Source organism: Octopus sinensis, linkage group LG2, assembly GCF_006345805.1.
Source record: "Octopus sinensis linkage group LG2, ASM634580v1, whole genome shotgun sequence".
Classification (NCBI taxonomy): domain Eukaryota; kingdom Metazoa; phylum Mollusca; class Cephalopoda; order Octopoda; family Octopodidae; genus Octopus; species Octopus sinensis.
In genome coordinates, this window is record NC_042998.1 from 57,115,188 (window position 1) to 57,129,031 (window position 13,844).

General features: G+C 33.9%; 1 protein-coding gene across 1 annotated transcript in view; it reads right to left on the reverse strand.

The window, feature by feature from the left end:
* The window catches only part of LOC115232428, a 35,755-nt gene extending 22,131 nt beyond the window's left edge, over nucleotides 1–13,624 (reverse strand). Inside the window, exons 1-8 of the mRNA XM_029802297.2 lie at nucleotides 13,404–13,624; nucleotides 11,448–11,510; nucleotides 10,243–10,335; nucleotides 7,729–7,825; nucleotides 5,071–5,209; nucleotides 3,030–3,102; nucleotides 2,028–2,222; nucleotides 809–935 (exon numbers count right to left, since the gene is read on the reverse strand). Of these exons, the coding sequence (XP_029658157.1) occupies nucleotides 809–935; nucleotides 2,028–2,222; nucleotides 3,030–3,102; nucleotides 5,071–5,209; nucleotides 7,729–7,825; nucleotides 10,243–10,335; nucleotides 11,448–11,510; nucleotides 13,404–13,484 (868 nt within the window). The 5' untranslated portion in view covers nucleotides 13,485–13,624. The remainder of the gene's footprint in view (nucleotides 1–808; nucleotides 936–2,027; nucleotides 2,223–3,029; nucleotides 3,103–5,070; nucleotides 5,210–7,728; nucleotides 7,826–10,242; nucleotides 10,336–11,447; nucleotides 11,511–13,403) is intronic.
* Between the last annotated feature and the right edge of the window lie 220 nt (nucleotides 13,625–13,844).

A 13,844-nucleotide genomic window follows, 5' to 3' on the forward strand; every position in this document is an offset into this window, starting at 1 on the left:
AAGCCATATATACTATCGCTTTTGCAGGATCTAGGGAATAAAAACTGAATTCGTGCTAATTTTCATTTTTAACGAAAAGCAATTTCATACATCATGAATCATAAGATTTGCATAAAATCCTACATAGTAATTTATGTTGAGCTATTAATGTGTATTTCCGTACAAAATGTTACTAAGATTAAAAATGCATTATGTACCATAGATATCAGCTCTATCAAATGTAGATTTGATTTTACTCAAATCAAGCAAGTTATATAGCCCCGATTAAGTTTAGTTTGAGCTGTCTAAACACGAGGATACCCGTGTGATGAAAGAAAAATGTAAAGACTGGTATCACCAGTATAAAACTTGTATTGTCTAACATGTTAAGTGGAGAGCTCACTGGAGGGTAACACAAGAGCATGTACTTATTAGAACCCACTTTACGGAAGCCTAATTTGTATTATCTGATGGATTAGGGAACAATGTTTCGCCACGAATACTTAGTTTAAAAGTGCTCGAACGAGACAACTTGAAAGTCAAACAATCCGTGTATGTGGTGATTATGTGGTTAAAAGCCATAATTTGGGGGGAGGCTGCAAGAGCTTCAGGTAGCCAAAACATGCCACTTTCGCACCATCGAGAAAAAAAAATATCAAAATAATGAGTGGCTACTGAAGCCATTGAAGATGTGGATCTCGAAGACAGGTGCATTAAAGTAGATGTCCTAAGTACACGATATAATATCTTACAATGGTTTCCTAAGAAAAAAATGTTAAAGTGAAAAGTTGTTTATTAGTTAAAATATAAGTACCAAGATGAAGCCTACCATTGCACTCATAAAACAAGTTAATAGTTTTCCTATCATAGAAGGATAGTTTACTCCTTTGACCGAGAAGAAATTGAAGATGTTCATCTTTTGGATCGATAGTAGTCTTCATATTCTTACTGTAAGCCTGTTAATTAAAAGTATGTAGATTTTCAGACATTCAAAATAAACATCACTGAAAGATAAAAATGATGCATATCTGCTGATTGTTAACAGTTTATGTAAAAACGAAACGTTTTACAGAAGATCTAGTAAATTGTTGTCATTGTTAATACCTCAACGAATTAAGTAACGATGTACTTTAAAAATAGACATGTTACTATAAGATCAATAGTCAGGCAAGTGATCTTAAGATTTCTGAATTATACATTATGACTTCCGAATCTAAGGCTACAAAATATCCACTAGAATAGATCAAATGTCACGTAAGAAAGAAAAATTGTTGTTGAAAGAAATGAGACTAATGGAATATTTGAGTAGACAAACTATTTTAAGCCAGAAATGAATATATAACATTCTCCAATGCAATCAGGACAAATACGCATGGCACCAGGGATTATTGTAGATCATTCCATTTTGCTTAATATTGATTAGATCTGTGACCAGAAAGCTCATTAAGAATTGGTTACTGGCATTTCAAAAGCGGTTACAAGTGTGATTCAAGAAGTTTTACTAATTCCATAGTCACAAAAGAAAGTTTAAAAAAATACTTTTATCCGAAATTTCCGAAAAACAAAACCGCCGAGCTTATTTTATAGAACATATGTGAGCGATTACTATGTCATTCATTCGTATTAAAAATAAGTTAAACATTGGATTACTCAGAAACCTAGTTAACTGCAAGTAACTAAAATCAGTTCTCAATGAGTAATATGTTACAAGGAAAAAAGATAGCAATCGGGTTTTTGGTTTGTAATCTAGTACTATAAATAGCTGAACGAAATCTATTTTGGACGTTGTACAGTATGGTTTATACACCAACTGATTGGTGTATAAAAGGTAAAACAAACGGTAATTATGTGGACAGATCAAAGGTGGGTCAGAAGTGAAATGTTGATCGATACAAATTAGTCTACTTCGAGCAGAAGGCTGATGAAAAGGTTCCTATACAGAATAGGGCCTACGTTGTTCAGTACAAATCAAAGTCTCGTCAGTGATATATTACACATCAATCCAGTTGTGTGCCGATACAATGGTCAAATTGAAAGAAAATACTTACTAGCGGTCCGTATTGCATTAATGACTCGTAATCATACTCTACGTAGTTGTAAGTTGGAAAATGAATATTGAAATTTTCTTTCTTCGAATTGTCAACATTTTCAAAATGTACTGTGATGTATTTATCTCTGTCACGTCTGGCATGTTCGTGGTAAAAGCCAAGGGCATGGCAGAGCTCGTGTACGACGATTCCGATCTATTTAAAAGAATTTAAAATCATTAATATATTGAACGCCAAGATGTTTGAGATCATGTAAGCAAGATGCTCGGCTAAATTCATGGGGCAGAACTTCAAACCTGCAATAAACATTTCACTGTTTCTAGGTAGATTATTGCTATTTATCTTAGCTATAAAGAATTAGGAAAGCTATTAGAAATGTCGAATGTTCTCAATCTGTTAAGCGCATGAAATGACTTAAGGTGTTCAGATGAATTAAGATTTATTTTATAAAATTTGTTAGAAACGGGGATGAATCTGACTTATTGGGATTAGTATTCAAGTGTTGCATATTTTCTCAGTTTTAGCGGCTCCAGTGATACGTAAATATTTGGAGAATTCGTGCTTATCTCTTGTTTTATTGCATGAACTAGAGACGCGTTTTCATAATTCGCATAAAAAGGAGCTAATGTATGCCCATACATTTTGATTCCCCAAATTATCATTGAGAAAAAAAATTAACCAAGTAAAATACACTTTTTAAAACTACACATGAATATATATATTTGCCTATGCACAAATTTATAACTATTAAGCTTGTGTCATTTGATTTTCATACATGGAAAATCAAATTACATCTTTCTCAGCAAAAACATTAAAGATACAAGTAGAGCATTTACAGCAAACGGGCAATATAAAATGGTTATCTGCAAAACGAAACTAGTCTGGAGATTAGTTTCACTGAAAATTCAAAGTCTTGTAATACCCATCAAAAATACTGGTAGAAAAAAAAAAAACTGAAGCAGCAATTTCTATTTCGTAAATCTAGGAAAGCCCCTTGCTTACCTTCATGCAAAAAGTCTCCCTTAGCAACAACATATGATGCCGGCCTTTACTATAACCAACATATGATCCACATCTGAAATATTTCAGAACAAATATTGATAAGTATTTCATCTGTAGAGAAAATACGATCTAGCATATAAAACTAATATTAATTCAATGTTAAAGTAATGAGAAATTAAAATTCTAAAGACGTTTGCATCAAAATTACGAGGTTCAAATCTGAAACGCGTTTCACTGGCCGCACTAAGAATCTCTTGATTTGGTAAGTCCTCAATTTCATATGGAGTACATCTTCACTAAAACACTGTCTTCATCTATTGAAGCGAGGAAATCTTCAAACATTTAATATGATCTGTTCAGTGAAGTAGTCACCAAAATGTCCACTTTGGTATTGATCAAAATTTCATGGAATATTAAATTTTCAGTTCATTATGTAATTAGTGAACAATTTACAAAATGCAAGTTTAAAATGCAGCCACCTTGCGTAATATTTTAAAGCTATTTCAATACATTTTCAAAATAAAGCCTGCATTAAATGTCCACGTATAAATTCATTTTAAGCAGATGAAGTGCTAATTAAGGCCCTATTCCACTGTTCTATATGTGAAAACTGAAGATTGGAATTTTATACACCCTTGGCCAGAATTATCCGACTACAGTTTTAAAATGTTATAGAAGCATAATATATTGAATGTCAATGGGTAAATAACTACAAAAACCTCGTTTAATCTATGTGCGCGCGCGGTTTTCTTATGGGTTCCAAAAACTGAGTTGCCGATTTTGAGGCACGAGGTATCAAAGAATTCAGTAATCTTTTGGCTATCAAATAAAGTAGGTATTTTGCACAATGTTTTTACTACAAGAGTGACCTTGAAAACGAGTCTGGGTCGCACAATTTTGTGGGCTTTTCGGGCAATATTTCTATTTGCTTATCTACGTTGCTAATTTTAATGTTTTCGGTATAAAAAATGCAATGTAGAAGGAGTGGTATGAATGCGTTTGTGATACACAAAACCCTATTTGTCAACGGAAAAAAATGACAAAAACATGCTTTTATGGCACAATTATTGGCACATTTTCTGTCAACAATAGCATTTGCCACAACTAAACCTCCAATGTGAACGTCTTCATTATTCCAAGATTAAATAGTGTCTGAAGTATTGTGATACCATTTCTTTGCACAAAGTTCTATTTTTCAACAGAAAATTTTCTAATTAATACCGGAAACAGTTTCTTATAGATTAGATTTTCTTGACAGCAAATGACTCCAGAATGCCCAAGGAGCGTTCTCAGGTTTAAATTAAATTTCCCAATGATAAAGCAAAACAGCCTATATTCGTTCAAGTGTGGTAAAGACTTGAAGCAATGACTAAAACCATTCGTCTATTTTCAAGACGCACAGCGTCCCTATATATTTATGCCTAACTGCCCACATTAACCTTGTTTACTCATATCCTTATATGTACATATACCGCTCCAAAGCCCTTTTATTATGTTGGCCTCAGCATTAATATAAACGGATACCAAATATGCCTGCAAAGAAACATAATATCTTTGAACATGGCTTTTTTTATGGGACGTGTAAGAACTATTTCAGCTTCTACATTAACCGATTTGTAGCCATGAAACTTAGTTGCCAATACTGCTGTATGAGATATCAAAAGATTGAGCAATCTTTCGGCTGCCAGCGTAAAGTACGTTTTTTGTACAGCAACTATTTTACTACAAAAATTAAAACCAAACCGAGGAGGCAATGTTAGGATTTCCTTCTAATCTAAGTTGCCATTGTACACGTGTTTGGTGTCAAGCATTTCAGCATTGTTCATCAGAAAGTGACCGAAAAACTTGTTTGCTTGTTACTCCTCGGGTGTTGATTTTGCCTATAAGGAACAAATAATACAATGTTACTGTAGGTCATAACATCCAGGCAACGCCGGGGTGCACTGCTAGTGTTTATGACATGGTAGAAAATAATTATTTTAAATATTCATCATAAAAATAGGATCCTATATTGGGAGAGATGACATACAAATATATTTACCCATCGCCTTTTCCAATGTCTAAATAAGCAGGTCCTAATTCATCAGCCCTTTTTGTTGTCCATTCTGGAAAACGCAAGCAGCAATTGCTTTCCACAATACTTATAGCTTTCTTCACGGTAGAGTATGAACTGGCGAAATCTGGAGTGAAGGAAGTAACAATTAAAATAAAGTGAAAATCTACTTTTAGAAAATTCCTAACATGCAACAACGTCATCACTATTTACGATCTTGATTAGAAGACATAATCGCTGTTACGAAACTCAGTACGAGATTGTGACTATTGAAATATCTTATTTCCATTTCATTTTGATTTTCTTATGCTTCAGAAGAAATGTAATTAATCTATCGAGATCTGTATGAAGACTGCAGCTAGAAAACCTGATTCAATCAAACAGCAAATGACATCTTTCATGATTAGATAGAAATAATATACAATCAGACTATGACTCGTCAAATTAAGGGAAACATTGAAAAGTAATGTAGGCATAAGTACAATAAACGAACGCATCATTGCTATAGGTCATCTATAATACTGTTCCAATGAAGATTTTAAAATTATTATAAATTTAGCATCAAAATATCTTCAGCCAAATGCCTTGATAGAAAACCCGTTGAAGCTTTCGCTTGATGCTCACTCATCTGAACTGTTTTTACATTCGACTTTTCTTTGTCTCATGTGTTGGTTCGTTCATCTAGAAATGGATTACACTAGGGAACAGGGATTTTGTTGCCTGGTTCTGTAGACAGGTTGTCTAGTAATCTTTGGATGCAGGATAGTCACCATTTCCAAGGATAGCTTTGGCTTCAGATGCACAGCTATGTAAGGAGCTAGGCATAAATTTGAAAATTTTCTTCAATACCATTTGAAGCAAATACAACTACGAAAGTGAAAATAAAAGCCATGATTTAAGCATCTTCAAATACTTCATTTGAAGTATCTTCAAAAAGTAACAAACCTCAGCGACTTCACCATTTTGAATACAACCAGTTTTAAATGTAATGAAAGTGACAAATATTCTTTATACAATAACTAGGTGTTAATCTTTATTTCTGAAAATTGTTTTGAATGCGCCCCTAATATTTTAAATGAGAGATAACAGGAGTCAAGGTCACTTTTTGTCAAACCTGGTTAAGAGACTGCTCTTTATGGAATTTTGCCATCACAAATCTGCGTTTGCTTTATGACTTGACAATTCTGAAAATTCTTTTCCTCGGTGACAACTAGCTGGGATGTGTTTTGTATTTCAAAAATATGTTCAGTTGTTGTAAAAGAAAATGCAAAAATACCCCGATGTTTTGTTATATTTGTGGATGTTACATTTACCTAGACAGTGAAATAAATCACAGATCTTGTGGGGGGAAAAAGAAACTCATCTTAATTTGGTATGAAACTGGGTGACCAAGCCAAGACCTGGGCACCCCATATAATCAGTGCCCGTTTCAAATACTTAAGCAGAAAGCTTCTAGCTACGTCTTGTGCCAAAAGATTGATGCGTCTGATATGATACAGATTAGGTGACTACTGCAGGATGGGCAGTTTTTAGAGACTGTTTGGCGTTGAAAAAGTAGCATGGAATGATTTTTCTGCAGTTGTGTCCGATTTTCTATTAGTTTTCGGGCACCGAGCTGCAACTTCAGTGTCAAAATACATATCCTGCACAGTCATCTGGAGTATTTCCTTGAAAACCATAGTGCAGTTAAGTGATGAGCAAGGAGAAAGATTCCACCAAAACATCGACAGCGTGGAGACAAAAGAGATGGCGCACTAAGATGATGACTGACTTCTGGTCTGCGAATAGACTGTCGAAATGCAAAATTATTCAAAGAAAAAGTTTACTCCTTGTATAGTTAAAACTATCTTAAGATGCTAACTAAAGATGGGTAATTAAACATTTTAATTAATGTAATAAAATTACGATTTGATTAGCTTCTTATTTCAGTATTGCTTTAATGGCTAAATAGATAATTTTTTGGTAACAGAGTTCCTGTTTAACAAAAAAAAAAAAAAAAAAAAAAAAAAAACCACTGCGTTGCAGAAAATATATGAGGACATTTCTGAACTCAGCATTAAGAACTAATAAAATGCGAGACAAAAAAATTTCTTCGAAAACGTTTCCTAGTGTTATGAATAAACTAAAAGCAGTTGACCAATCTGTTTAGCAAAAAGCAAACAATACAATTGTGCTTACTTAGAGAGTAAGCTGTAGGAAAAATAAAAATTTGACCGGATAGAAAGCTGTTTTGAAACGAGCATGAAAATTTTAGTCTAAAAGTGAAAAAGCAAACTCAACAGAAATTATAATCAAAATTGTTGCCCTGTGTTATTAGTCGAAAGTAATCGACTAGTCGTGGAATTACTGTATTTGATAGGGTTTGCAGTAGTTTAAAGATACCAAATTGGCTTGGAAATAACAGGAAGATCATTCCCAAATCCCAATCATCATAAACATATTAAGTCATACAATGACACGGCTGGAAACTGATGCTATATCTGCTCGAAGAATTCTTCGGGACAAACATTTTTGTCAGTCGCCTGTAAGTAAGCCACAACTCCAGCTAACTGGAGATCACTTAAACGATGCACTACTAAAAAAAAAAAAGGCGGGAGGGCGTTCACAAACACTCCCAACAATTGAAAGAATGATTTATTAGCTCACCAAATTTCCTCTTGTCCGTATTAAATTTCCACGGGACAGTTTTGTTCTTCCACCGCTTAAGTTTCAATACAGCTTTTCTTTTCGAAAAGGGACTTGGCTACAAGAAGAATACCGAAGTCATTTAATGTTTTATTAGTTAAATATACGTATACTATTTTTTTCTCACAGTATTTTGCCGACTAGGCGATGACTGATCCACCGACAAATATTTTTAACATTGTTAAATACAATTATCTATAACTGCATGCTCATCAAATGAAAGAAATGAAAATGATTTCATATAGTATATCAAGTTGTAATATGTTTAATGAACTGCTTTCCATATACCAGCTTTCCACAAATATAGAGAGCATGAACGCATGTTCTTTTAATAAATATCACAGGAAATTAAGAGGATCAGGTCTTTCCATAAATAATGTTCGGATTTTTATATTTTCAATTTGTAAGCGCTTTAACGGTATTTTAGAAAATCTAATAGCATATATTTTGACATAAACTAGTTAAATTGCATTTTTCAAAATAACTTAATGTCACTAATTATAGCTCTTCAAACAGAACTGTCTACAGAGATTGATGAGTTTAAAAAGGCAACTTTGTAGCTGAAGCGACTCGAAATATTCACTCAACTTACGGAGTTGAGTGCCTGAATGAAAGAGTTGGCTTGTAAAATTAAGAAGTGGAGATTTCAGTCTTGAAGAGGAGGTCCAAACAGGACGTGCAGTTGAGTTTGATAAGATCCATTCGGCAGGAGTTGAAAAAAATCGTGCAGTTTTAGTTGAAGAATTGGTAAGCAAGCTTCGTTCAAGACATGCGAAGAAGGTTCTTGTGATTGGTGGGATCGCAGAAGAGTCATTGACTGAGTTACTAACAACTGTCACAACAATTATCGCCAGCAATTAGAGCGTTTGAACGCTGTGAAGACAAAAAAGGCCTGCTTTAGTGAATCGAAAGGAACCTACATTGCAAAGAGCACGTCAAAGAAAATCGAGGAACATGGCTGGGAAAAAATTGCTCATCTGCTTTATACCACAGACCTTCCTCCTTCAGATTACTATTTGTTCCGTAGTTTACAAAATAATATTGCTGGATTAACTCTCGAGACAGCTGAAGAAGTCGAAACTGACATTTCAAAGTTCTCTTCAAAACCGAGTTTTTCACTAATGTAATTAAACTGCGTACAGGTAGACGGAATGATGTCATAGATAATCATTGCCCTATTTCAGATCTGAACATTACTTATGGGATGACCTGATGCATTTAAAAGGCTGTTCATGTGATTAACCATAACTAAACGTAAGTGCGTCTGGAAAAAATACCAAAATGAGGGAAACGTATGAAAAATCCCGCATTCCCGAGTGTCTTGGACCTGAATTGTTCTAGTTATTGTAGTGTTACGATCATCGTTAACAAATTTCCACGTTAGACCCTTTTGAACTGTCATCTGAGATGCTGTTTAGTAAATTGTTTGAGTTTTACGAGGTGGTATCAAAAAGATTCCGGAATAGTTCTGTAGCGCACCAATACATGGCAACAAACTTGAGTGCGCAGTGAGAGTTAGTAGTGACCTTTATGAGATAGTGTGCCGAGTGACATCGTTGGTTTTTACCTCGCAAGCTGTGAAATTTGTGTTTTTGGGATCATGTATGTTGTAGTCTGTTGTCATGTGCAGGAATTTGGAATAAAGAGCCAACGTGAACTTTTGCGTTAAACTTGACTTGGGAAGTCTGGAGACATTGAGCAGGTTTCAACAAGCAACGAGGCAATCGGTGGTACTCAATGTTTTGAGTGGCATGGGCGCTTCAAAAGCGGAAGAACATCCATGGAAGATGAGGAATCTGGAAGACCTGCCACGAGCGTCTTTCCCGGAAATGTGGAGAAATTTTATCAGCTTGTGCATGAGGATTGTCCGAGAACAATCAATGACATTGATGTTGTTAGTCTGTCGTACGCGTCCGTGCAGGCAATCCTCACCTTTGAATTCAACATGCAGCGTGTCTCTGCCAAGTTTGACTGAGCAGAAAGAACATCGCGCCAAAATAGTGTCTAGATTTCCGGCAGCTTGCCCGTGATGACCCATCATTCATGCCAATGAACATCACCGACTCAGATGATGCAGTAGTCATCACAAAAAAGAACCTTTCATCTCCACGGCCGAGGAAGGTACGACAGAGCTGCAGCTCAAGACCCCCTCATTTTTGTCGTCATCCACGGTATTGTGCATTGAGAATTCGCACCCCCATGCCAGACCCTCAATCGAGAGACCTAAGACTTTGAAAGCAACCAGATCTGTGGAACGCGAAGAATTGAATTCTTTGCGACGACAATGCACACATTTCTTTTTATTAAACATAACTAGCCTGGGAACCTTTTGACACTGCCTCGTGCAAGAGAAGAAACACACTGTCTCACAGTCTACATTTTCTAATGGTCGCTAAAATTTCAATATTTGAAGGTATAAATATAACTTTTTTATTTACATATTAAAACAGTGTTTTCACACTGTTCAATACTTACGTTTTCCTCAACAAAAATATCTCCCTCCAACACCTTTGTGACATTGGATATGTATTCCTCTACACTAGGTTTGTCGAGGTCATTTGGCTCCCACTAAATAAAACGAAAAGTAGAAATTATCCAATATGCAGCTGCTTTTCCTGTTGACAAGGTCATGTCGAAGAAGCGTCAGAGTTATAAATTATTTATATATAGTATATAAGTTTAATCGACGAATGCAAGTTTGTTTAAAACATCTAGTTACCATTACTATGTAAATCGAATATTTATTTATTGTACAAAAGTTCTGCTTGAAAGTCCAATGTACTTAAATTCGACGTAAATTAATCTAAGAAACTTAGAAAGTATGCATGCATCTATCTCAAATCACGGCATATACATATTTACACTTCGAAATACAATTTCAATTATTTTCCGTTTGAAAATTATGGCACTTGTACTTTAATACATTGTAATTAATATTAGCAATATTACCATTAGTAACCATGGGGAAAAAGGTTTGTTATCCAGTTGCAGTGAGATTTGTTTGTAATTCTCGCTAGTTTTACTAGCGAAATTAGTAATAAGCGGATATAGTCATACCTTATGCTAGGTATGAGAAAATATGTAAGAGAGGACTAAAGATTTTCATGTAATACATAGCAAATAGTTTTATTCAGTTAATGCTTTTAAGTCATATCCTCTAGATTAACAAGAGATCATGGTAAAGATATTTACTATCGTTAGGAAAAAGGGTTCAAACTTAAACATAAGTCCATAATGATGGTCATGTTCTAAACTATTAGATCATATCACTGGAAGCACCGTTCTACTATAGTAGATTACATCTTTGTAGTGAAGTGTCCAAGATACAGTCGTAGAGAAGATAATTTTAAGGCTTGACGCAAATAAACTTTCATTACAGCCCTTAGAGCTGATGCGAAAGTATGGCGCAGTGCCTTTAATACACAGCAAACTACGTTTCAGCTCTAACGGTTAACATAAATTTTTTACAAAGTCGCAACCGGAGAAAATATGCAGTACGAATACCATGCCAATGTATATTTAGAATGTTGAGAAATTGACATTGCTGCGCAGAATAAAAGTATGTATAATTTCGAATATACAAAACAGATTAATTTCAGCTCGTTAAATTTCTTGGGAAATCCTTATAAGATTGGAATTGAAGTAATGAAAGCAAAAACTGAAAATAAAACCAATATTACTCTGTATTCTGTCTTGTTATCCACAAATATAAAGCTGGCCTTTTTCTGTATCACTTCAGAATTCTAGAAAGAAAAAAAGCAAATGTAAAAATTTGTTACGTTGATACATTTGTGTATTTATTCTTCGACAAGAGGAAAAAAAGTATTCATTAATTTGTTCATTGTAAACAATTACAGGACAATTTTTGAAAAGGTTAAACAGTAATGTCTGGAACGAAAATAATGAGGACGAAATTGTAATAATTTCAAGAGTTCTCCGCTACAAACTACAGAAAAGTATATCATTTTCTGCATTACATTTTCTTCTGAGTGACTGACTAAAATTAATCACGTTTGACGTAACTAAATCAAACGATTTAATTGCTACTGATTATTTTTATTCTCGAGGAGTAAGTTTCAGTTTTCAGAAGAATGTTGACACAGAACTACTTTCTCGTCGTACGTTATAAAATCTACGACTATCAATGATTTTATAGTAGCTATAAAAAGAAACTTAAAAACGATAGACACGTTTTTGGTAATAGAAATTTGAAATATATTAGAGATATTAAAACTAACATCTGTAGTTTGGCATAAGACGGCTTCTACATAAAATTCAATTAAATGTTTTTTTTTTTTTTCATTCAACAAAAAAAAAAAAAAAAAAAAAAACTATTGAAACCAAATATCGCTTTCGTATATAGTGAAAGAAAAATATTAGCTTAAAATTGATTAAATCGATAAAAGGCTAACGCCGGCTACAAGTCTATTTGATTTATAAAATTGTAATACATTCAGTGTAAATACTTGATAAAGGATATGAATGGAATGGAGCAAATGATTGAAAAATTGTGGACATATAAACTAAGATTACCATTTCAGATGGATATGGTCCATTAATAAACCTGTATCTCTTACGAGATTTCTATCATAAATGATCATTCACAGCACTCAGATAAATTGAATCTCAAATATATATTTGTGAATTACGATACAGAAAATTTGATTCCAGTTCTATACCACCAACTTCTCAAAGTTCAGTACAGTGCCTCGCCCCTTCTCAAGCAGACGGTAACCACCACATCGAATCATCCTTTCAGCTCTCGTGAATATCAATGCTTTTGTTTCATTCGGATGGTCTACTTACAGAGGTTCACACTGTACAATTTTATCAAACTCCAGTAACGGAGGATTTGGGAATGGTTCGTGTCCAGTTATCTCGTATTCGCGATTTGATTCATATACTAACAAGTTAACAATTATGCTTGTCGGAAAACATACTAACCAAAAATTATTAATTTCTCAAGATGTTTTTACCTTGTATTTTTTGAAGCAGAATATCATTCTTCCAGGTTTACTTGTTTACTTTCACGGCATTATTTTAGACAGGTCAATACGTTTAAGGGAATATCACTCATGTTTGAAAAGGCATTATCAATGTAACTGAAAGTGGATTTAACCAGTCCCATATTAAGAGAAATTCTGCAAGTTTATCTCCTTCCCTAGAAGATTACGTTATCCCAGAGGACACGGTATATAATGATCCGCTTCTTGAAGAACGATATTGAGAATTTGATATTCATGTGAAAGAAAAAAAAAAAAACATCAGCAGGCACTATAAAGAGTGTAATTGCCAATATTGATTGGAATTATTTATTCTATGCAGCTGTTCAGACAATTAACTTTAACATTGTAAAGATAATTAAAAATGAAATTAATCGAGAGATAAAGACATGCCTTTGAATATCACCGAAAAAAGTTAATTTTGTCCTTAATTAAAATGCCATTTTGAATATTTTGGAATTACAAATTTTTATAACAATTGAGGAAAAAAAATGTAATAATCCGTTTCATATATATAATTATATAAGGTGTACTTTAAAAAGAAAAAACCAAGCAAAAACATAAAAAAAATGCGAACTAGAACAATATGGGAAGTCTGTTACATGTAAAACAATTATATAAAAATATACGAACACTTGAAAAGTTGTAGTTGCCACTTTCCTCCGTTCGGATAAAACTGCATAATAGTAGAACAACACATACTTGCAGCTTCATCGTAAATGCTAGCAATGTCAAGAATGACTACTTTCAACAAATTACCGCCTGTGCATTTGTTCCTTTTATGCTTTTCCGTCCCTCCTCATTGCTCTCGTTTGTTCTGCTACTACTAACCATATCCCTTCCTCTCTATTTCCTTTCCTTTGTTTTTCCATTCCTCCTTTTCTTTTTGCCTCTAATTTAGTCAAGCTTTTACTGCTTACGTCTTTTCCTTTTCTTTTTTTTTTAACTATACCTTCACTCCTTTTCTTTTTTTCTATTATCTGATTTTTTTTATTCATGCTACCGCTTCCCCAGAAAATATTAAAACAGTTATTTCCGTTGATATGTAATCATTAACTTAAGATGGAAAATGTA